Genomic DNA, 21945 nt, shown 5'->3' on the forward strand with positions numbered 1-21945 from the left:
GTGGTCCCTGGGGCTGGACCAGAGCCAGGAGCCCGGAGGGCAGTTCCTGGGGGGCCGGGGGCTGCTGTGCAGGTGAGGGAGCTGCACCCCTGCGGGCACAGCCGGGACAGCCCCCCAAGGTGTGGCCCGGCCGGCCAGCGGTGCTGAAGGCAGCCCAAGCGGCCCCTGCCGCGCACCCCCAGGGAAAGCCCAGCAGCAGCAGAACCTCCCAAGGACCCCTGGGGCTTCCGCACGCCTTGGAAGCAGCCCAGCCTCGAGGCGAGCCCGGCCCTCGGCTGCCTTGGCGGCTCCCCCTTCCACGACCCAGCTCGGAGCAGACGGGCTGCTCCATCCACACACGGAAGGAGGCGTCAGGCGGGCATGAGGCCTTTAATAGCTTGGTGACCTCTGTTCCGTGAATAAAGGGTCTATGAACATAGAGCAGGACAGAGCCAGAGAGAGGCACCTCGTGTCGTCGAGCGTCGGAAACGCCACCTCGGTGGACGCCCCCACCTGCCACCCCAACGGGCCGATGGTCACTGTGAAGGCGACCCGGGGAGCTGGTGGTTCGTCCATGTGCCAGGCTGGGCAGCGGTGGCTCCAGAGCAAGGTCGGGCAGCGGGCTGCGGACGGGGCTCCGCGCGGGGAGGGCGCCCGCTGGCTCCACCGGCCCTCAGGGTGCCTCCTCCTTCCCGCCTTCCCTCCAGTCCTCTTTCAGGTTCTCGGCCACGCGCTTCATCTGCTGTTGAGAGAACACAGGACACGCTGAGTCACATGAGGCTGGGCGGTGGCGCCTCAGGGGCGGCCCAGGCCCCGCTCCGGCATCAAGGCCCGGTGCGGCAGGAGTCCTGCTGCTCCGGTCCCGGGCCCCAGCCGCCTCTGTGCCCTGGGTGCTGGACAGCGTGTGGAGAGCTCTGCCCTAGGTACTGAACCAATGAATAACTCCTTTGGGATCTGGCTTAAAATACACATGGAGACTTTTTGATAACAGCTGTTCACTTATGGAGAAAACAAGACTCTGAGCACAAACGCTGCTGGTACCCGGGTACCTGGCTGCCCCTCTTGGGAGCCCCAAACACCACACGGGCTGGACACGGCGCACACTCCCGCTGACTTTCGGGGAGAGGAGGCCGATTCACAGACTGCAAGTCGAACGCCTCTGCCTCCTGCCGCAACCTGCTTCCCTCCCCGAAGGCTCCTTTAGGCCTGTAGCATCTCAGGAGGCCCCCGTCACTCCAGTAAGTCCTCCTCTTTTCTAGCCTGTTCTGCCTTCCGCAGGACCGCGCCGAGATGGGCTCCCGGCAGCTGGCCCCTGTCCATCTGGGCTGGGGAGGGGCCTGCCTGGGTCTGGGGGAGCAGGGTTAGGGGAGGGCTCCTGATGGGGGAGGTGCCGCGTGGGGACGGGCTCTTCCCACAGCCTTTGAGCGGGCGCCCCTCAGCTGCGGGGTTTATGCGACCTTCAGCCTGACGGGACAGCAGAGACGGTGTGATTTAGCTCACAAACCTGGAGAAGCAGAACGGCCATGCCACCCGAATCCCCCCAGAAGTTAGTTTGTGCCTCTGCTACCTTTTCCGTTACTCATGTCTCCCGTCCTCTCACGAGCCCACTTCGACTGTCAACACCTGATGTAAAATATAGTATTTCACCCCAGATTGCACTTCAGACTCTAGCAGCTGGTGTCATTTAATACTTACGAGACCTTTAAACATGTCTATTTATGAGAGACAGAAAGGGGGTGAGGCACAGAAGATGAATCTATTTCCTGATTTGACAAGTAACCGTAAGAAACTAAAAGTAAAATAAATTAAACTAGCATCAGAATGAGGATACGATATTCCCTAGTTGTCACGGAATCTACCAGCCACACTTGCCCTCCACACCGGGAGGACAACCATAGTGGGTTTTGATTGAAAGGAGCCTTCGAGGCTCCCTGTGAGCTCCGAACAGCACTCCCCCATCTACGTGTGTGGCTGTGGACGGGGGAGCCCCTTGGCGTCAGGCCAGAGCGTCCCGCAGACCTCCCGGGAGGGGCCCCTGCCCGCAGCGGCCAGGCCGAGGGGAGCCATCTAACAGGCCCTCTGCCCTGAGTGACCCAGCCCCAAGTGACCTAGCTTTTCGGAGATGCCTCTTCTTTCACGTCCCAGGTTGGGGGTTTGGCCCAGGCCGGGGAAGAGACTCAGAACCCACTGGGCTTGGACGACTGCCCACCTGCAGTGCCTGCCCTGCTGAAGGCAGCTCCTGAGGGTAGCAGTTCCCAGACGTCACGGGCTCGTCTACACTTAACTGCGCTGCTGGAAGCAAAGGTAGGAACCGGGGCAGGGACCGCCCCCCCTGCCCTCGCCCCCGGCCCCTCATGCCTCAGGCAGTCTACGCAGGAGCTCCTGTCTCCACTCGTGCCCTTTCCTCGCCTGTCCTGGAGCAAGGCTGCTTCTGAAGCTGAAGAGTGACAGGCCCCCAGGCCTCTGGGTCGGGCCAACCCCACTCCACCCCACCGGCTGCCCATGGCTGGGTCCCTCAGGGCTCGATCTGCCTCATAGAGCTCTGTGATCCCCAAAGGCAACGTGGCCCATGGGGGCCGGGAAGGCTTATGCCCCCATGACCTCTACCTGGCCTTCCTCAGCACAGTGCTGAGGCCCTGGGATGTGGCAGGGAGCCGGGGCTTGGCCTGTCTTCCTGTGTCTTCTGCACCCCGTGGCTCGACACGCTGCACAGGGGGCAGGACCAGAACTTAAGACCTGTAGCTAAAGCCCAAAGAAAAACCCCAGCAGCTAAGAGGAAACAAACTGCAACGGCCCGCCTGCCTGAGGTGAAGAGTTCAACTGGATTTGAGGTCGGTGAGCGACGCTGCAACCTTTCCTGCACAAACGGGGTAGGCCTACTCGGCTCCTGCCTGAAAGATGGGGTCAGATGCCATCTAGCCTCGAGACAGCTTCTCCTGGGTCAGCCAGCCACTGCCCACTGCTCTTGGGTCTGGATCCCCTCAGTGTGCGGTCACGTAACTTGTAATGAAACTGCCCCCTGCCCCAGCGAAGCTTTCCACATCCTCGCCTACTGGTGAAATGGTGGGCGTTGGCAGGATTAACTCCAGAAGCACAAAATTGCTTCTCTGAAGGAACCCTGATGATCATTTGGTCCTGTGTCCTGAGATCACTTAAGGGTCCTGAGACCTTGTTAAATGCAGACTCTTGGTCCCTCCCCAAGATGCTAAGATGCCGTCATGCTGGCTTGTAGAGGGACCCAGCAGTCTCTGAACTTTTGGCAAGCCCTCGAAGTTTCTCCGTGGACAAACCCAGGGCGGGGAGTCACTGGTTTGCTGTCTGCCATCCTTCACCAGCGCGCAAGCTGGCATCGCGGGCCACGCTGGGCAGAGCCAGGCCACCGTGTGTGCTCTGGCTGGGGCGCGCCGTCCCCTCAGGGCCTCACGCTACCTCCTAGAGCTCAGCTCTTCAGCGTCTTCTCTTTAGCTGCCCTGCCTGGAGGGTGGGGTGGGAAGCAGCAGCAACATCCCCTTGAAAAAACTGGCTTCTTTGGGGATTCTTAGATCAAAACCTTATTAAAAATACAAGCAGGATAAAAGTCCTGACTTCTTCCCCATAAAAAGCACCAGAATGAAGAGAGAACGAAATTTTCCTCAACTTATGATTCATTAAAACACTCATGCTCCAAATTACTCTTAAAAAGCACAGACTGATTTTTGGCATCATTATTAGCAATGATTATACAGGTGGACCTTGTTTCATTGCTTCACAGAAATTGAGTTTTTTACAAATTGAAGGTTTGTGGCAATCCTGTGTCGAGCAATTCTATTGGTGCAATTTTTCAAACAGCATTATTTTTTAATTAAGGTATGTACATTGTTTTGTATAGACATAATGCTACTGCACACTTAATAGACTACAGTACAGTGTAAGCATAACTTTCATATACGTTGGAAAACCAAAAATTCATATGACTCGCTTTATTGCAGTGGTCTGGAACCAAACCCAGGGTATCTCAGAGGTCTGCCTGGAACAGGAACCGAATCACTAAGCGTGCTGGCCAAACATGCAGCTTGACCTGAGAAAGGGTGAGTAACCAGATCCCCTTTTCCCTGTGGAGAAGTACAGAAATGTGTTCTGAGACCTGCAGTGCTTCCCACAGTCCTCAGACGGGGCTTCATCCTCCCGGGCTTGTAGCAGAGCCTCTCCTTTGCTGAGCCCATAATCAGTTTTGGGATCCTTCTACTCACCTCGCTCAGGAAATCAGTTGATTACAGTATTGCCCAATTTTCAATCTGTTAGCAGCTATTCCATTACTCCTTGCCCCAAAGCAACAACCGCCTGCCCAGAGGGACTCTATCTGGGCAGGTCTTGGCTGAGGACAGGCCAAACCTGTGCATTCATCTCTTCCTGTTTGTTTGCTAGGGGCCTCCAGTCTGAGTGCGGAGCTCAGTGGCTGGAGCCAGGCTGAGGGCCTCTGCGGCCAGGCCATCCCACGACAGCAGCTCAAACGTGAACTGGGTTCTCAGGTCAGTTCAGCTCAGCAACAGCACCTGGGGGACCAGGATGCCTGAGTCCTGCCAGCCTCAGGTGCGCAGCCCTGGTGACAGCACTGTCATCACCCGCCCCTACTTCCCCTCCCCCACTCCGTTCTGATTTAATGGGCTGGGGTGTGGCCTGGGGATTAGCAAAGCTCCCCTGGGTGATTCTATCGCACTGCTGGAGTGGAGAACCACTGCCTGGAAGGAAGCCCCTTCCACAGTGGACGGGGCCAGCGGGAGAGGGAGCTTCCCTCGTGCACAGCTGTGCCCTCCCTCCCCATCCACCCCGCAACCACAAGCATGTCTCCTCTATCCCGTCACTTGTTTGAGGTCATGTACTTAGAGTCAGGGCAAAATTAAGCAAGGGTCTGGCAATTCAGGTGAAAAGGGAAGTAGAGAATGGGCCTTTTGAAGTACCGCATTTTCACAAAGACGATTTTCGTCTGTTAGATCTAGAGGAAAGTCCCTCAAACAAGCAGCAGGCTGAACACGTTCGGAAGTAACAGTTAAAAACTCCAGATCTGTCCTGGGCCTGGCGATGCCATCAGGCTGACAACCCCAGGTAGTGGGTGGAGGGGCAGCACCAGCGGGGAGTTACATCCACGTCCTCTCCCTCTGGAGGGGTTGGTTCATTTTAGAAGTGTGAGATTTGCTGACACCCAAACAGGCCAGCGCTCTGAATCCCTCACCTCCCACCCCGGCCAACTTTTCTCCCAGTCGCCCCCATCTCAGGGACCACTACCAGCCGGCTACTCGGACCCAAACTGCAGATGTCGCCCTGGATGACTCTCTGCCCCTCCCCATCAGGTCCTGTCAACTCCACCTGCCAAGCACACCCCATTCCTCCCATCTCCTACCTTAGGGCTGTCGCCCCTGCTGCACCGAAACCACCTCCCAAACTCTCCCACGCTTGTGCAAACACAGCCCAAGCCACATTTTAAAACGGGACCAGAACATGCCCCTACAGGGGTTTCCCAAAGACTCGAGACGAAAACTCAAGCCTCCACTTTTTTCTCACAGGCCCACTGCCTCCAGTGCAGCTCCTTCTTCCCGCAGGCTCATCACCATCTGCCTTGCCTGCCCTGCCACTGAGCTTTGCTCCTCAGCCTGTCTTCCCCCAGAGAAGCTGTCCCAAATCACTTACCCCAGAGGAGTCTCCCGTCACCGTCACACCCCTCTATTTTAATTCCTCCACTCCACTCAGACCATCTGGTTTTTAATTGTCTATGTGAATTTTTTTTTTTTTTTTTCCTGCTTTAAACGTTCTATCCCATCTAGTACCTGGTCTCCTGACTCTACCCCCAGGGCCTGCAAAAGCTCTGGCACCAAGTTGGTGCTCCACAGATACCTGTGGAAGAGCAACCAAGTACAGCTCCAAGCCTACAGGAGCAGCCAGAGAGATGACAGCTCAGCCGATAATCTCATCAAGAACAACACAGACAGGTAAAGCCTCCCCTCTCATGGGTGTGTCAATGAGACATATTCATGTCCTTGAAGTCAGCGTCACCTTCTGGACCATAAATGTGCCAGTCACATGTATAGGATCATAGGAGACACACCGTAACATGGGCTGTATGTCAGAAGTTTCAGGATTTTGGAGTTCCAAACAGTTCCCTGCCCTGGTAAGAGTGCAGACCTGGGTCCAGCCCCTCAGGATGTCACCCAGTGGAGACAGGAATCTCATCCCCCCAAGCCCTCAGGGGTGGCTCTGGTGAAGGGAAGGTGGTATGCAGGTAGAGCTGGGTGGAAAGAAGATGACAGGGGAAAGTCAAGGGCCACCAGGAAAGTTGCCAGATCATCATCTTGGTCCCAGCTGGAAACCGAGACTCCTCCAAGAAGGTCCAAACCCAGCTCCCAGACCTGGTGGCCAGGCCCAGCTCACCCAGCCAGTGAGATGCCAGTGTACGAGTTCATTAACTGCATGAGCTGATCCTGGGGAAGATAAATGTCAGTTCAACTTAAAAAAAAAATTAATGTCTACTTCTTAAATCATCTTTTGGGAGGAGGAGATCAAGATGGCAGGGTAGAAGGACGTGGAGCTCACCTCCCCCCACAAATATGTCAAAAATACATCTACAACAGGAACAGTTCTCACAGAACACCAACTGAAAGTGCTGAATGAGAAAGTGGAGGAAGCAGCCCCAATTAGAAGAAAAAGAGAAGTCGCCTGAGAGAACAAACAGTGAACACCAACTGAATACCAAGTGAAAGCAGGCAGAAGAACTCATACAACTAAAGCTGTAAGAAAGATCCCCATGTAACCTGGTAAGACTAAAGGGAAAAAAGGCGGGGAATCAAGGTGGGACCTGTGCTCCTGGGAGGGAGCCATGAAAGAGGAACGGTTTCCTTACCCTGGGAACCTCCTTCACCGGCTGGGAGCTCAGCCAGGACAGATAGGTAGCTGAAGGGGCCTGGAATTTGCCCAAGACGAGTGTGCACAGGCTGGCTTGCTTCCAAGCAAGATAGAGAGGAACCGACACTGACTGCTGCCACGTCACCACACTTCTGAGCCCAAGACACGCACTTACTGGTGTGCGCAGTGCCTGGGGGCTGAAACTTGGGCTTCAGCGGACAGACTCGAGGAGAGGACTTGGTCTGGCTATTTGGACATAGCCTGAAGGGCCTAGGATGTGGTCCAGGCCGCAAATGGGGGTGTGTGTGGGACAGAGCGTGGGTCCGTCATGGGAGCCTCATTCGCACCATGCTCACAGCGGGCACAGCTTCCGGAGCTCCCACTTTGTGAGCGTGCACATGCCGAAGGCAGGCGGAGCTGACACAGGCGCTCTGGCAGTAGAGAGTAGGCCGATTTTGTGGGTGTGCACACCAGGTGGGGGGTGGCGTCACAGAGTTGCCTGTCCCAGCAAACAGGTCCTGCAGAGGAATACCCAGCGGCTCCTTTCCAGGGGGAGTGCTCCAGTCTCACCTACCTCACACTGCAGCTTAGAACCGGACCTGGGGGCTTTTACTCCAACAACTGGGGAGCAAACCCTACCCCCGACAGGGCTGTGACAACCAAAGAGGAAGCTCCGCCCAATATCCAGTGCAGGCTCTGGTCACCACAGCACCAAACACACCCCTTATCAAGGGGAAAATGGCCAGCACACTCTGAGCAAAGTCATGGCAGGCATCCACACCAAATACAGCCCTTGCATCAAAAATATTGGACTTACACGGTCTACAAAGGGATGCTCCCACATAAAAACAGCCTTTCAAGACCACAGTACGTAACTGTTTCTCCTAAATTCTTAGCATAAGAGAAATGAAAGTAAAATGACAAAGCAGAGGAAGTACTCCCCGAAAGAAAAAACAGTGAAACAGACCTCTCCAGTCTACCAGACCCCTGAGTTCAAAAAGGAGGTAATAAAAATGCTGAAGGAATTAAGAAAGACTATCAGTAGAAATGGAGGTCACTGTACCAAGGAACTAGAAACCATAAAGAGACAGTCAAAATCAGACAACTCAATTGCCAAGATAAAAACCGAGCTAAAGGCAATAAATAGCAAACTAAATAATGCAGAAGAACGAAAAGTGATCTGTAAGATAGAATAATGGAAACCACCCAATCAGAACAGCAGACAGAAAGACAAATGAAAAAAACGAAAGCAACGTACGAGACATGTAGGATAATATAAAGCATGCCAATCTACACATAATAGGAATTCCAGAAGGCGAAGAAAGGGAAAAGTGGATCAAGATGTATTTGAAGAAATTATGGCTGAAAACTTTCCAAACCTAAAGAAGGAAACAGATATCCAGGTACAAGAAGTACAGAGAGTCCCACACCAAGACATATCATAATTAAAATGGCAAAAGTGAAAGAGAGGATTCTAAAGGCAGCATGAGAAACAAGAGTCAGTTACAATGGAACCCCCGTAAGGCTATCAACCGATTTCTCTACAGAAACGTTGAAGGCCAGAAGGGAGTGGCAAGCTCTATTCAAAGTCCTGAAAGGGAAAACTCTGCAACCTAGGATACTCTACCCAGCAAGATTATCATTTAGATTAAAAGAAAGGAGAAAGAATTTCTCAATCAAAAACTAAAAGAATATAGCAATACTAACCCTATCCTAAAAGAAGTATTGAAAGGTCTTCTTTAAATATAAATGAAGCAAGAACCTATAAGAAAGGGGAAAATCGCAATAGGAAAGGCAAATATATAAGAGGATTGAAGGTCAGTTAAATAAGCCAGTACATAGATAAAATTTTTTTTTTAAATTTTCTGAATGTGATTACAACTACAAGGAACAGCAAATGGATAAACATGAAGATGTAGGGGCTTCCCTGGTGGCTCAGTGGTTAAGAATCCGCCTGCCAAGGCAGGGGACATGGGTTCGAGCCCTGGTCCGGGAAGATCCCACATGCCACGGAGCAACTAAGCCTGTGCACCACAACTCCTGAGCCTGTGCTCTAGAGCCTGTGAGCCACAACTACTGAGCCCTCGTGCCACAACTACTGAAGCCTGCGTGCCTAGAGCCCATGCTCCACAACAAGAGAAGCCACCGCAATGAGAAGCCTGCTCACCACAGCAAAGAGTAACCCCTGCTCACTGCAACTAGAGGAAGCCTGCACACAGCAATGAAGACCCAACGCAGCCAAAAATAAATAAATAAAATAAATAAATTAAAAAAAAAAAAGTTTAAACATGAAGATGTAAAATGGACATCAAAATAACAAAATGTGGAGAAGGGTAGCAGGATAATGTACATCTTTTAGAATGTACAGCTTTCATGACTTACCAGTCTAAAGCAAGTAGTTATAGTTATGGGTTACCATACTTGAAAACCAGGGTAACCACAAATTAAAAACATACAATATCAGAAACATAGATCAATGGAACAAGAAGAAAGCCCAGAGATAAACCCAAGCACCTATGGTCAACTAATCTATGACAAAGGAGGCAAGGATATACAATGGAGAAAAGACAGTCTCTTCAATAAGTGGTGCTGGGAAAACTGGACAGCTACATGTAAAAGAATGAAATTAGAACACTCCCTAACACCATACACAAAAATAAACTCAAAATGGATTAGAGACCTAAATGTAAGACCAGACACTATAAAACTCTTAGAGAAAACATAGGAAGAACACTCTTGGACATAAATCACAGCAAGATCTTTTTTGATCCACCTCCTAGAGTAATGGAAATAAAAACAAAAATAAACAAATGGGATCTAATGAAACTTCAAAGCTTTTGCACAGCAAAGGAAACCATAAACAAGACAAAAAGACAGCCCTCAGAATGGGAGAGAATATTTGCAAACGAATCAATGGACAAAGGATTAATCTCCAAAATATATAAACAGCTCATGCAGCTCAATATTTAAAAAACAAACAACCTAATCCAAAAATGGGCAGAAGACCTAAATAGACATTTTTCCAAAGAAGAAATACAGATGGCCAAGAAGCACATGAAAAGCTGCTCAACATCACTATTAGAGAAATGCAAATCAAAACTACAATGAGGTATCACCTCATACCAGTTAGAATGGGCATCATCAGAAAATCTACAAACAACAAATGCTGGAGAGGGTGTGGAGAAAAGGGAACCCTCTTGCACTGTTGGTGGCAATGTAAATTGATACAGCCACTATGGAAAACAGTATGGAGGTTCCTTAAAAAACTAAAAATAGAATTACCATATGATCCAGCAATCCCACTACTGGGCATATACCCAGAGAAAACCATAATTCAAAAAGACATATGCACCCCAATGTTCACTGCAGCACTATTTACAATAGCCAGGTCATGGAAGCAACCTAAATGCCCATCGACAGACAAATGGATAAAGAAGATGTGGTGCATATATACAATGGATTATTACTCAGCCATAAAAAGGAACGAAATTGGGTCATTTGTTGAGACGTGGATGGATCTAGAGACTGTCATAGAGAGTGAAGTAAGTCAGAAAGAGGAAAACAAATATCGTATATTAACGCATATATGTGGAACCTAGAAAAATGGTACAGATGAACCGGTTTGTAGGACAGAAATTGAGACACAGATGTAGAGAACAAACGTATGGACACCAAGCGGGGAAAGTGGCGGGGTGGTGGTGTGATGAATTGGACGATTGGGATTGACATGTATACACTGATGTGTATAAAATTCATGACTAATAAGAACCTGCTGTATAAAAAAATTAAAAAAGACATACAATAGACTCACAAAAACCAATAAGAAAAGAACTCAACTGTAATACAAAAGAAAATTATCAAACCACAAAAGGAAAAACAGAAAGAAGAAAGGAACAAAGAAGAAATACAAAATCAACTGGAAAACAAGGTTTAAAATGGCAATAAATACATACCTATCAATAAATTATCTTAAATGTCTATGAACTAAACACTCCAATCAAAAGACATAGAGTGACAGATTGGATAATAAAACAAGAACCTACAACATGCTCCCTACAAGAGATCCACATAGATTAAAAATGAGGGGATGGAGAAAGATATTTCATGCAAATGGAAACAACAAGAAAGCGAGGGTCGCAGTACTCATATCAGACAAAATAGACTTTGAAACAAAGGCCATAAAGAAAGACAAGGACACTATAAAATGATAAAAGGATCAATACAAGAAGAGAATATTATACTTGTTATAATATTCTTGTTATTAATATTATATAGTATAAATGCATCCAATATAGGAGCACATAAATACATTAAAACAAATACTAACAAACGTTAAAAGGAGAAATTGATGGGAACACAATAATAGTAGGAGATTTTAACACTGCACTGACATCAGTGGACAGATCTTCCAGGCAGAAAATCAAAAAGGAAACAAAGACTCTAAATGACACAACAGAACAGTTAGACTTAATTGATATCTACAGGACCTCAGTCTAAAAAAACTAGAATACACATTGTTTTCAAGTGCACATGGAACATTGTCTAGGATGGACTACATACTAGGGCACAAAACAAGCCTCAACAAATTTAAAAGGACAGAAATTATTTCAAGCATCTTCTCTGACTACAATGGCATGAAACTAGAAATCAACCAGAGAAAGAGAAATGAGAAAAAAATGACTACATGGAGACTAACCAACATGCTACTGAAAAACCAATGGGTCAGTGATGAAATCAAAGAGAAAATTTAAAAATACCTTGAGACAAATGACAATGAAAACACAACCATACAAAATCTATGGGATGCAGCAAAAACAATCCTAAGAGGGGAAGTTGATAGTGATACAGGCCTTCTTCAAAAAAACAAGAAAAATCTCAAATAGACAACCTAAACTACTACCTAAAAGAATTAGAAAAAGAAGAAACAAAACCTAAAATCAGCAGAAGGAAGGAAATAATAAAGATCAGAGAGGAAATAAGAGATTTAAAAAAATAGAAAAAAATCAATAAAAAACCAAGAGCTGTTTTTTTGAAAGGATAAACAAAATCAACAAACCTCTGGCCACCAAGGCTCATCAAGAAGAAAAGAGAAGAAGAAAGGCTCACCACAAAGAAGAGAGAGGAACCAAATAAATAAGAAATGAAAGAGGAGAAATAAGAATGATACCACAGAAATTCAAAAAACCATAAGAAATCATATGCCAACAAAATAGACAACCTAGAAGAAGTGGACAAGTTTCTTGAAACATGCAGTCTGCCAGAACTGAATCAAGAAACAGATAATTTGAACAGACTGATCACTAGAAATGAAATAGAATTTGTAATTTAAAAAACGCCCTGCAAACAGAAGTCCAAAACTGGATGGCTTCACTGGGGAATTCTACCAAACATACAAAGAAGAACTCATACCTATTCTTCTCAAACTCTTCCAAAAGACTGAAGAGGAGGGAACACTCCCAAAGTCATTCTATGAAGCCACCATCACCCTGATATCAAAACCAAAGATACTACCAAAAAAGAATATTACAGGCCAATATCTCTGATGAATATAGATGCAAACATCCTCAGCAAAATATTAGCAAACAGAATCCAATGACACGTAAGAAGGATCATATGCCATGATCAAGTTGGATTCATTCCAGGGTCACAAAGATGGTTCGAAACACAAATGGATCAATGTGATACACCACATCAACAAAAGAAAAGTAAAAAACCACATGATCATCAAGAGATGCAGAAAAAGCATTTGATAAAATTCAACATCCATTCATGCTAAAAAATCTCACCAAAATGGGTAGAGAGGGAACATATCTCAACATAATAAAAGCCATTTACAACAAATCCATAGCCAGTATAATACTCAATGGTGAAAAGCTGAAAGGCTTCCTGCTAAATTCTAGAATGAGACAAGGATGTCCACTCTCACCACTTCTATTTGACATAGTATTGGAAGTCTTAATAACAGTAATCAGAGAAGAAAAAGAAATAAAATGGGAAGAGGTAAAATTGTCATTGTATGCAGGTGAAATGATACTCTATATAGAAAACCCTAGAGACTCCACACAAAAACTATTAGAACTAATAAATGAATTCAGCAAGGTAGCAGGATACAAGAACAATATACAGAAATCTGTTGCATTTCTTTATACTGACAATGAAATATCAGAAGTAGAAAGTAAAAAATAATTCCATTTAAAATAGTGTCCCCCCCCGCCCCCACCAAAAAAAAAAAAAAAACCTAGAATAAACCTAACCAAGGCTGTGAAAGACCTATATGCTGGGAACTGTAAAACACTGATAAATGAAATTGAAGATAATACAAAGAAATAGAAAAATATCCCCTGCTACTGGATTGGAAGAATTAATATTGTTAAAATGGCCACACAACCCAAAGCAATCTACAGATTTAATGTGATTCTTATCAAATTACCTATGACATTTTTCACAGAACTAGAACAAATAATCCTAAAATTTATATGGAACCACAAAAGACCCAGAATTGCCAAAGCAATTGTGAGGGAAAAAACAAAGATGGAGGCATAACTCTCCCAGACTTTAGACAACACTACAAAGCTACAGTAATTAAAACAGCGTGGTACTGGCACAAAAACAGACACATAACATCAATGGAACATAATAGAGAGCCCAGAAATAAACCCACACACCTAGTCAATTAATCTTCAACAAAGGAGGCAAGACTATACAAGGGAGAAAAGACGGCCTCTTCAGCAAGTGGTGTTGGGAAAGCTGGACAGCCACACGTAAGTCAGTAAAGTTAGAACACACCCTTACACCACGCACAAAAATAAACTCGAAATGGCTTAAAGACTTAAATATAAGACATGACACCATAACGCTCCTAGAAGAGAACATAGGCAAAACATTCTCGGACATAAATTGCAGTAAAATTTTCTTAGGTCTCCCAAGGCAAAAGAAATTTAAAAAAAAAAGGGATCTAATCAAACTTATAAGCTTTTGCACAGCAAAGGAAACCATAAACAAAATGAAAATATAATCTACAGACTGGGAGAAAATATTTGCAAACAATGTGACTGAGAAGGGCTTAATTTCCAAAATACACAGACAGCTCATGCAACTCAGTATCAAAAAAACAAACAACCCAATCAAAAAATGGGCAGAAGACCTAAATAGACATTTCTCCAAAGAAGACATACAGATGGCCAGCAGGCACATGAAAAGATCCTCCATATTGCTAATCATTAGAGAAATGCAAATCAAAATTATAATGAGGGGACTTCCCTGATGGCACAGTGGTTAAGAATCCGCCTGCCAATGCAGGGGACATGGGTTCAAGCCCTGGTCTGGGAAGATCCCACATGCCGCAGAGCAACTAAGCCCGTGTGCCACAACTACTGAGCCTGTGCACCACAACTACTGAAGCTCATGCACCTAGAGCCTGCGCTCTGCAACAAAGAGAAGCCACTGCAATGAGAAGCCCGCGCATCACAACCAAGAGTAGCCCCCCTGCTTGCCGCAACTAGAGAAAGCCCGTGTGCAGCAATGAAGACCCAACACAGCCAAAAATAAATAAAATTAAAAAAAAACTACAATGAGGTGTCACTTCACACTGGTCAGAATGGCCATCATTAAAAAGGCTACAAATAATAAATGCTAGAGAGGGTATGGAGAAAAGGGAACCCTCCTATGCTGCTGGTGGGAATGTAAATTGGTGCAGCCACTAGGGAAAACAATATGGAGGTTCCTTAAAAAACTAAAAATAGAAATGCCATATGATCCAGCAATCCCACTCCTGGCCATATATCTGGAGGAAACCATAACTGGAAAAGATACATGCACCCCAATGTTCACAGCAGCACTATTCACAATAGCCAAGACATGGAAGCAACATAAGCGTGGAAGCATCTGTCCATCAACAGATGAATGGATAAAGAAGATGTGGTACAGATATACAATAGAATACTACTCAGCCATAAAAAAGAATGAAATAATGTCATTTGCAGCAACATGGATGGACCTGGAGATTATCATACTAAGTAAATCAGAATAGACAAATACCATATGATACCACTTATATGTAGAATCTAAAATATGACACAAATGAACTTACCTATGAAACAGAAACAGACTCACAGACATACAGAACAGACTTGTGGTTGTGAAGGAGGGGGAGTGGGGGAAGGGATGGAGTGGGAGCTTGGGATTAGCAGATGCAAACTATTATATATAGGATGGATAAACAACAAGGTCCTCCTGTATAGCACAGGGAACTATATTCAATACCTTGTAATAACCTATACTGAAAAAGAATCTGAAGCTGTACACCTGAAACTAACACAACATTGTAAATCAACTGTAGTTTAATAAATTTTTTAAAACATCACCTTTTGAGCCTGTGTTCTCCGCATATTATTTGGGTTTCAGATTGAAATTTCCAAAAGTTAAAGGCACTTCAAAAGAAAACTTCGCAGATATTTTGAGAATGCAAATTACTTTCAGTTGAGAGTGAGGGGCCCTGCAGAAGCCAGAGGCTTGCTTCTCAACCACCCTCAGGTGTGCACTTGTGCTGAAGCTGCTGGAGCAGGGAGCCATGCGCATCTGATTTAGCTACAGACAATCAGGGCTGTTAAAATCATTACAGATCTGCCAATGCTACAGGCCACAAAGGTGCACAGGTGGCTGCAAGGCACTAACAAAAGATGACAAAGCAAAACTGAGAAGAGGCTGACCCACCTCCCTGGGTTTGGGAAACATTATTAGGAACAAAAAGCCCTCATCAGAGCTGCTCATCACTGCTGTCCTTTCATACTCTACCAGTGGGTGCTAATATTTTCTCCAAGTTATGGGCACCCTACATGTGATCCTTCCCATTTATCCAAAATCCACACGAAATCACTAAGTGATAAGTCTAACAAACCCCTCCTTGGGCTCGCCGGGCCTTAGCATGGGGTGGACACACTCCCTACAGAGTGTTTCCTGCAGGCTGTGGGGCTCAGGCAGTGTCCCTGAGTCCCTGTGCTTCATACACGTTCCTCTGTGCCAGCTTCATGGGAGTCTTGGTTACTGACCTCCCCCATCCCCATTTCCTTCACTTCTAAGCAAGCTTGTATGTCAAAACCTCTTTTTTCCTCCTGCTTTGTTGATATAACTTTTAAGGTCTGTTACATTCTATTACCTGCATGTAACTTAATTTACAGTGACCACCACTTACATTACGTACTAGGCGCTATTCTAAACTATACATATACTAACTCATTTGCTCCTTGTAACCGCCCAATGAGAGGCACACCATTATCAACAATTTAAAGATGAAACTGAGGAACAGGGAGGTTCAGAAACCTGCCCGAGGTCACACAGCTCAAAGGAGGTTTGAGCCCAGGCCATGTGGCTCCAGAGCCCAGGCTACCAACCTGCGGCTGCCCGGCTCTTGCCTGATGGTGCGTCCCAACTCTGTGCTGGTTTTGGACTATTATAACATCATCCCATTATCCACTGGGTTCACCTGTGCTGTGAGATTCGGATTTGGATGGACCACACTTCCATCCTGTGAAGGTTTGCCTGTATTTTGGAAATTCTTGGTGAGGCTGAAATCTTGTCCTGTCCCACCTGGCTCAGACATTTTTCTGCTTCAGCTAAATCTCTAAACCAAGGGAATCTGGCTCTAGAACACACCATGTTTACCCTATTCTGACCTTTAAGCACAAATTTAAGCAAGATTTTAAAAGTTGCCTAAAATTCTGGAAAGGAAGTTTAAGAGTTAATTAAAAAAAGAAAACAAATCCTTGTGAGTATGTTTTAAAGAAAGGCTTCTAAAGAAAGGCAAAGAACAAGAAAGTATGGAAAATGTAGTGGGGAAAGTTAGGTGGCAAAATCACAAGCACTTGAACAGCTAAAACATGGAAAAGAAAGCTAGTGATGGGTGAAGAGCTTAAGAGAGCAACTCCAACAGAGGGAAATGTAAAGAATGAGCAAACCTAAACCTGGCAACACAGTGCAATTTACTAAACACATAAAGAGGGAGCAGAAATGTTCATGAACTTTCCAAGAACAAGGAAGGTTATGATCAGCGACATCTCCTTTACTAGATGAGGAGAGAAAAGTGGTAACGGATGCTGCTTAAAAGGCAGCTGAGTTGAACGGATGTAATTTGGAAACATCCAGATACAAGAGTGGAGAATAAGAGTTGTGGGCTCTGGAGGGCCTTGAGGACATGCACAAAGGGGGACAGTAGAGCAGTGGCTCGAGGCCAGGCTTCAGCTGACAGTGCCTTAACCCTGGCCACTCAGGGGCCCAGAGCAGTTGGTCCCACCGTGTAGGATCAGGTCAGAAGGCAGACGGAATTTGTAAAAGAGAAGTGTAACTGGAAATAAAAAGAATCAGTGTCCCTAAGATCAAAAACAAGCTATGACTAATCATAAGGAAATAAAAATTATATATATATATATATATATATATACCACAATTAATAATTCTGGAACATCGTATCACGTAATATGCATTGTGACCACAAAAGAAGGTGACAAAGGCAAGAGCGACATGACAGGGATGGCCCGAGATGGCAGGACAGAAAAGACAGACAAAGGTGACACCAATTCTGGGGAAGAAAGGGAAAAGAGCATTTCGTATTTTGGCAAGTATTCATGTAAAAATAGTATAGTGATCAGTTTACCCCCAAATCAGAGGACTAATGACTAAGTTTCTTTTAAAAATTGAGTTACTTTTTTAAAGGCATCACTCAGTATAGTAACTAGATCTCTAGGTGTGACGTTATTTTGCAAACTGAAATGCAGGAGGAAATCCTCCGTCCAGGTTCTGCTACAATATGGTCCTGGGCCATCTATCAGAAGAGAGAGGTTGACAATCTGATATGTTACCATCAGCCCATGATACTGACACATTCATTGATGCTACCAGGACACTAACCCAGTTGTTCAGATCATCCAGATGACCAACGGCATCTGTTCTGCAGGAAGTGCTTCCTGGACAAGACTTTCACAGCATCACGTGCTCAGGAACCAGCCTCCTCCTGATCTGAATGCAGGCAGAGGCCTGGGAGAAAGGGTGTGCTGGGCCTGCAAGATACCTCTCCCTTCCTGTCTGGAAGCCTGGGAGCCAAGGACGGAGGCAGTGTTCTCCTGCAGCACAAGTTTGTCGAGGTCAGGAAGCCCCATGCGTAGCACACAGGTCACTCAGGTTACCTGGGAGATGAGACCCAGAGGGGTCTGTAACCAGCCAAATCTGTGACAATGATCTTGGTCAGTCCTCATCTTTAATGTGTCCTAAGCTGATGCGCAAGAACGCTCCAGGGCTCAGGGTTCAGGCTGGGGGACGGATGTGAACAGGCACTGACACAAGGGGATGACAGGCACCAACCCACAAGGGAAGGCTCCAAAGAACCCCCCCCACCAAGCCTCCTTCAGTGAGTCCCAAGTCTCAGAGTATGAGGGGATGCAATTTCACTGCGGCATGAAAGATAAACCCAGAGTTTAGAAAAATAAAAGGCTGAGGTAAACAGTTCACTAAACGAAATGTAGGAAATAGTCCACTGCCCACGCCAGGGTTTCAACCAAAAAAAATTTTTTTTAATTTAAAATAAATATTTTTCTTAATATCAAGGGGGAATAGCATTTAAACTAAGAAAACACTGATGGTCACCACCAGGAAAAAGACAGCAGGAAAGTGTGAGTGGCTGCGTCTGTGCCCACGGTGTCTGCACCCCTTTCTGGGCACCTGCCTGTGCAGGCACTTGGGCCCTTGCTCCCTGCAGAGGGGGCTCCCGCCTGCAGAAACGCCTCACCTGTCACCCCTTGTAAGATGCAGGCACGACTTCGGGCCGCAGAGAAAGCACTGGAGTTCCCCATCACCCTTGGGATCGTCCCCAGCAGTGCTGGGTTTTCTCCCCACCTAAACAGGGTGTGGCCCTTTGAAAAACACAAACATCTATGTCCCCCATTCGTGTCATCTAATATCTCGAAGTCAACATTATGACAAAACCAAGCCAATAATCATAATATTGACTATGATTTTATTGCCTCCATGCCCAAGAGATAAACACGTACCCTCCACCCCTGAGGCGGCGGGGTCCTGTCCCGTGGCGGGTAGGAATGGCCACCTGGGTGCCCGTGGCTGCCGAGTGGCACTGCCTGGGTCAAGTTGGAGCCAGGAACAGCTGATGGTCATGCTTGATCTTTCTCTCCAAGAAAAACACCCTAAGTGCTAGGCAGGGACTCGAGCCTTCATCCTCTTGATTTCCTTTTGCTCAGAACAGCTAATTCCCACTGATTCCCACCTCTACGCCTCACGAAGTAGGATTAGTTCCTGCTTCACCCCTACGTCTTTCATTCCACTTGAATTCCCCATCACCTGCATCCCTCCTGGGTGAGTGGCAGGCCCTGTGCCCAGTGCTGACGGCCACACAGGCTGATGGCACTGGCACGGCCCACTCCTCACTGCTCCATCACAGGGCCCTGCACACACCTGGGCAGCCGGTCAATAGTTTCGGACATCTAGAACTGAAGTGACATAATGCTGTCCCAGTTGGTGACAACAGGCCACTGAAATCTGTCCGGAGTCCCCATAGCACCGAACTACAGGGGACATATCTGTGGGTTTCCCACTTCCCCTTTCACACTGACATCTGACACTGGATGCTAACGTTTCTTAGAGGAACAGGCCATAACGATGTGTGTGCACAGCAGAAACACCTGCGTGAGAACAGCAGCACAGCTTTGTCTGTGAAGTAGAAGTGATTTCTTTGCAGATGTGTACTCTAGGTCTTCGAGAGCAAAGAATCCAAGATCCCAGTGTGATCAGAGCCCAGAGCCTGCATGAAGAAATCGGAGCATTTGTGGCTGACACCTCCCCCACCAAGTACAGCCTACTCAAACCACAGTGGGCTTCTCCTGGGTGTGCGAGTGCTTTGGCGAGACTTTGCCTGTGGCGTGTGCAGTGTTAGATGGGCTGAGACGGGATCTTCAGAATTGCAGTGATTACAGAATTTCGCTGAAACTAATTATGGAACCGATCATGGGTTGACTGCCTAGTGCATTACACACGTGCCCCTCTCGGCCTTGAAGGGCAGTGCTCCCAGGATGCCCAGATGGGAGGGAAGTGGGTCAGAGCGAGGCGCTGCGAGACCGCACTGCAGGTGCATGAGCTCGTCTCTGTTTCTGACCACAGTCCTAAGGATCTCTGCGGTTCTTTCCAAAATAATGGAAATATAGTAAAAGCAAATTTATTATTCTGGATGTACTATCACAGGGTCATACTTTGTTCACCCAATGGAAACAGAAAAGTTCTGATTTTTCTTAGGCCCAAAACACATGGGTGAATTTAGAAGATGTTCTTGGTTCTCTAGGTGAGGCCAGTATTACCAAAATTCAGGTGTGTTATTGAAAAGAACATTGTGAATTCAGAAAGAGAGTAAAAGCTAGGACTAAAATATTGTAGCTCTATCTACAAGGCACATTCAGAAGAGTGTACTTAACAGGGGAAGAATCAGTAAAACGCACTTCGTGAGGCTCTTAAAATCACCTCAGAAAAGAAGCTTCATTCCAATTCCACCTGCTTCTACTCGCCGCTTCTAAGTCTAAAACGTGGCTGTAGTTTATGCTTTGAGAGCAGCAATGGCTTCCTTCTCTGATTCCATGACACACTTTTCAGAGACTGGAAAGTTCTAGAAAGACAGCATCTAGCCCATGTGATCAGTGTTCTCTTTAGTCCAACCTTTGGAAAAAGAGATCCCAGTCACCATTTAGGTTAAGCTGTCAGCCAGCACAATCCTGCTTAAGCCTCATACTTAGGTTCTGACAAAGGTTCTAACCAAAAGTCACACTATTTCGAGTTGGTCAGAACTCAACCTCCTTGCTCTGTTATTTAGAAACACAAGCTGATCCATCCAGCAGGTGTTGAATTAAACATGTCTTCAACTGTTCAGTTCTTCGTCTACCATTAATGCTGTTTTCTTGCATGAAGCCAAGAAGAGCAGAAAGCATACGAGATAAGCTGTTTGCTAACAGGGAATCCCTTGGTAAAAGTCATAAACCACAGATGCTTTTTGCCTGTTACCCTGAACGACCTGCAAGTCATTTTGTTAAGATGGGATAAATGTTTCAGGAGCACGCGGCCAGGTTTGGGTGAAGTGATTCTGAGTCACGTAGCAAAGCCCACAGCTGATTCACAGTTAAGTTACGCAGCTCTAGGAGGGGGAAGCAAACCAGTGTTTCCGTAAGTTGTTTTGGACAAGTCCAACAAACAAGCTTGCACCAAATAAATAATTATGCTGTTGTTCCAGGTTGTGGGTATGTATATTTTTTTACCCTTTGAACCAAGCATTCCAGGTAAGTACATGGCAAGCCACACAGATAAGTGCTCTTACTCATATAGGCTTAATTAAGAGGGCATGAAAACCATTGGAAGGGAAGAGAATAACATCCATAATGATTAATAAAATAAGCTCAGGGACAAAGCCCCACCATTCCTATTTTCAAAAAGGAACTGGCACCGGTATCGAGGCTCCCTCGGGTGGGCTAGAAAAGCCAGTCACTCCCCAGGCACACACAGCCCAGCAGCCACGTGTCCTGGGCTGGGAGGAAGTAACGGTGACCACAGAGAAACCGAGAGAAATGCAACAACACAAACCAGCAGTCCAAGCAACCTCCTCAGGTGCAAACTCCAGCTCACCCCACGGCGCTGGAGCTCCTGCCCTCCCGGGACTGCTCTCCGTCCCCAGGGAAGCAGAGCCCCACTGAGCCCACCGATGGCATCTACTACTGGGCTAAGCATGCTTCATGCTGTGAAGAGCTTGCAGCCCCTGGGAGAGACTGGGAGACCCCTGGGCTTCCGGCCAGGCTGGCACACCGGACTGGCCCTTGAACCCCCCTCGTGGGCCTCTTCTCCTGGTTCTCTAGTCCCCTCCCTACCGCCCTCAGCACCGAGGGCAGGGCAGCAGGCCGCGCTTGGCACTCACTCCCGACCTCCGGGACCAGCACAGGGACCTGGCAGCAGGTGACTAGTCTCAGGGTCCCACGGCTTTACGTGCACCTGTGAATTCCTGCTGCTCTTCAAAGCCACTCAGGTGTCACACCTCCCACGAAGCCTCCCTGGCCTGCCACA

The 21945-nt window shown here is 46.9% G+C and overlaps 1 protein-coding gene across 1 annotated transcript in view; it reads right to left on the reverse strand.

Moving 5' to 3' along the window:
• Positions 1-354: 354 nt before the first annotated feature.
• Positions 355-21945, reverse strand: part of ANO10 (anoctamin 10) — a 242559-nt gene continuing 220968 nt past the window's right edge. Inside the window, exon 13 of the mRNA XM_081246957.1 lies at positions 355-721. Within this exon, the coding sequence (XP_081103083.1) occupies positions 653-721 (69 nt within the window). The 3' untranslated portion in view covers positions 355-652. The remainder of the gene's footprint in view (positions 722-21945) is intronic.

This window comes from Mesoplodon bidens (assembly GCF_964165515.1).
Source record: "Mesoplodon bidens genome assembly, chromosome: 10".
In the NCBI taxonomy this organism is placed as follows: domain Eukaryota; kingdom Metazoa; phylum Chordata; class Mammalia; order Artiodactyla; family Ziphiidae; genus Mesoplodon; species Mesoplodon bidens.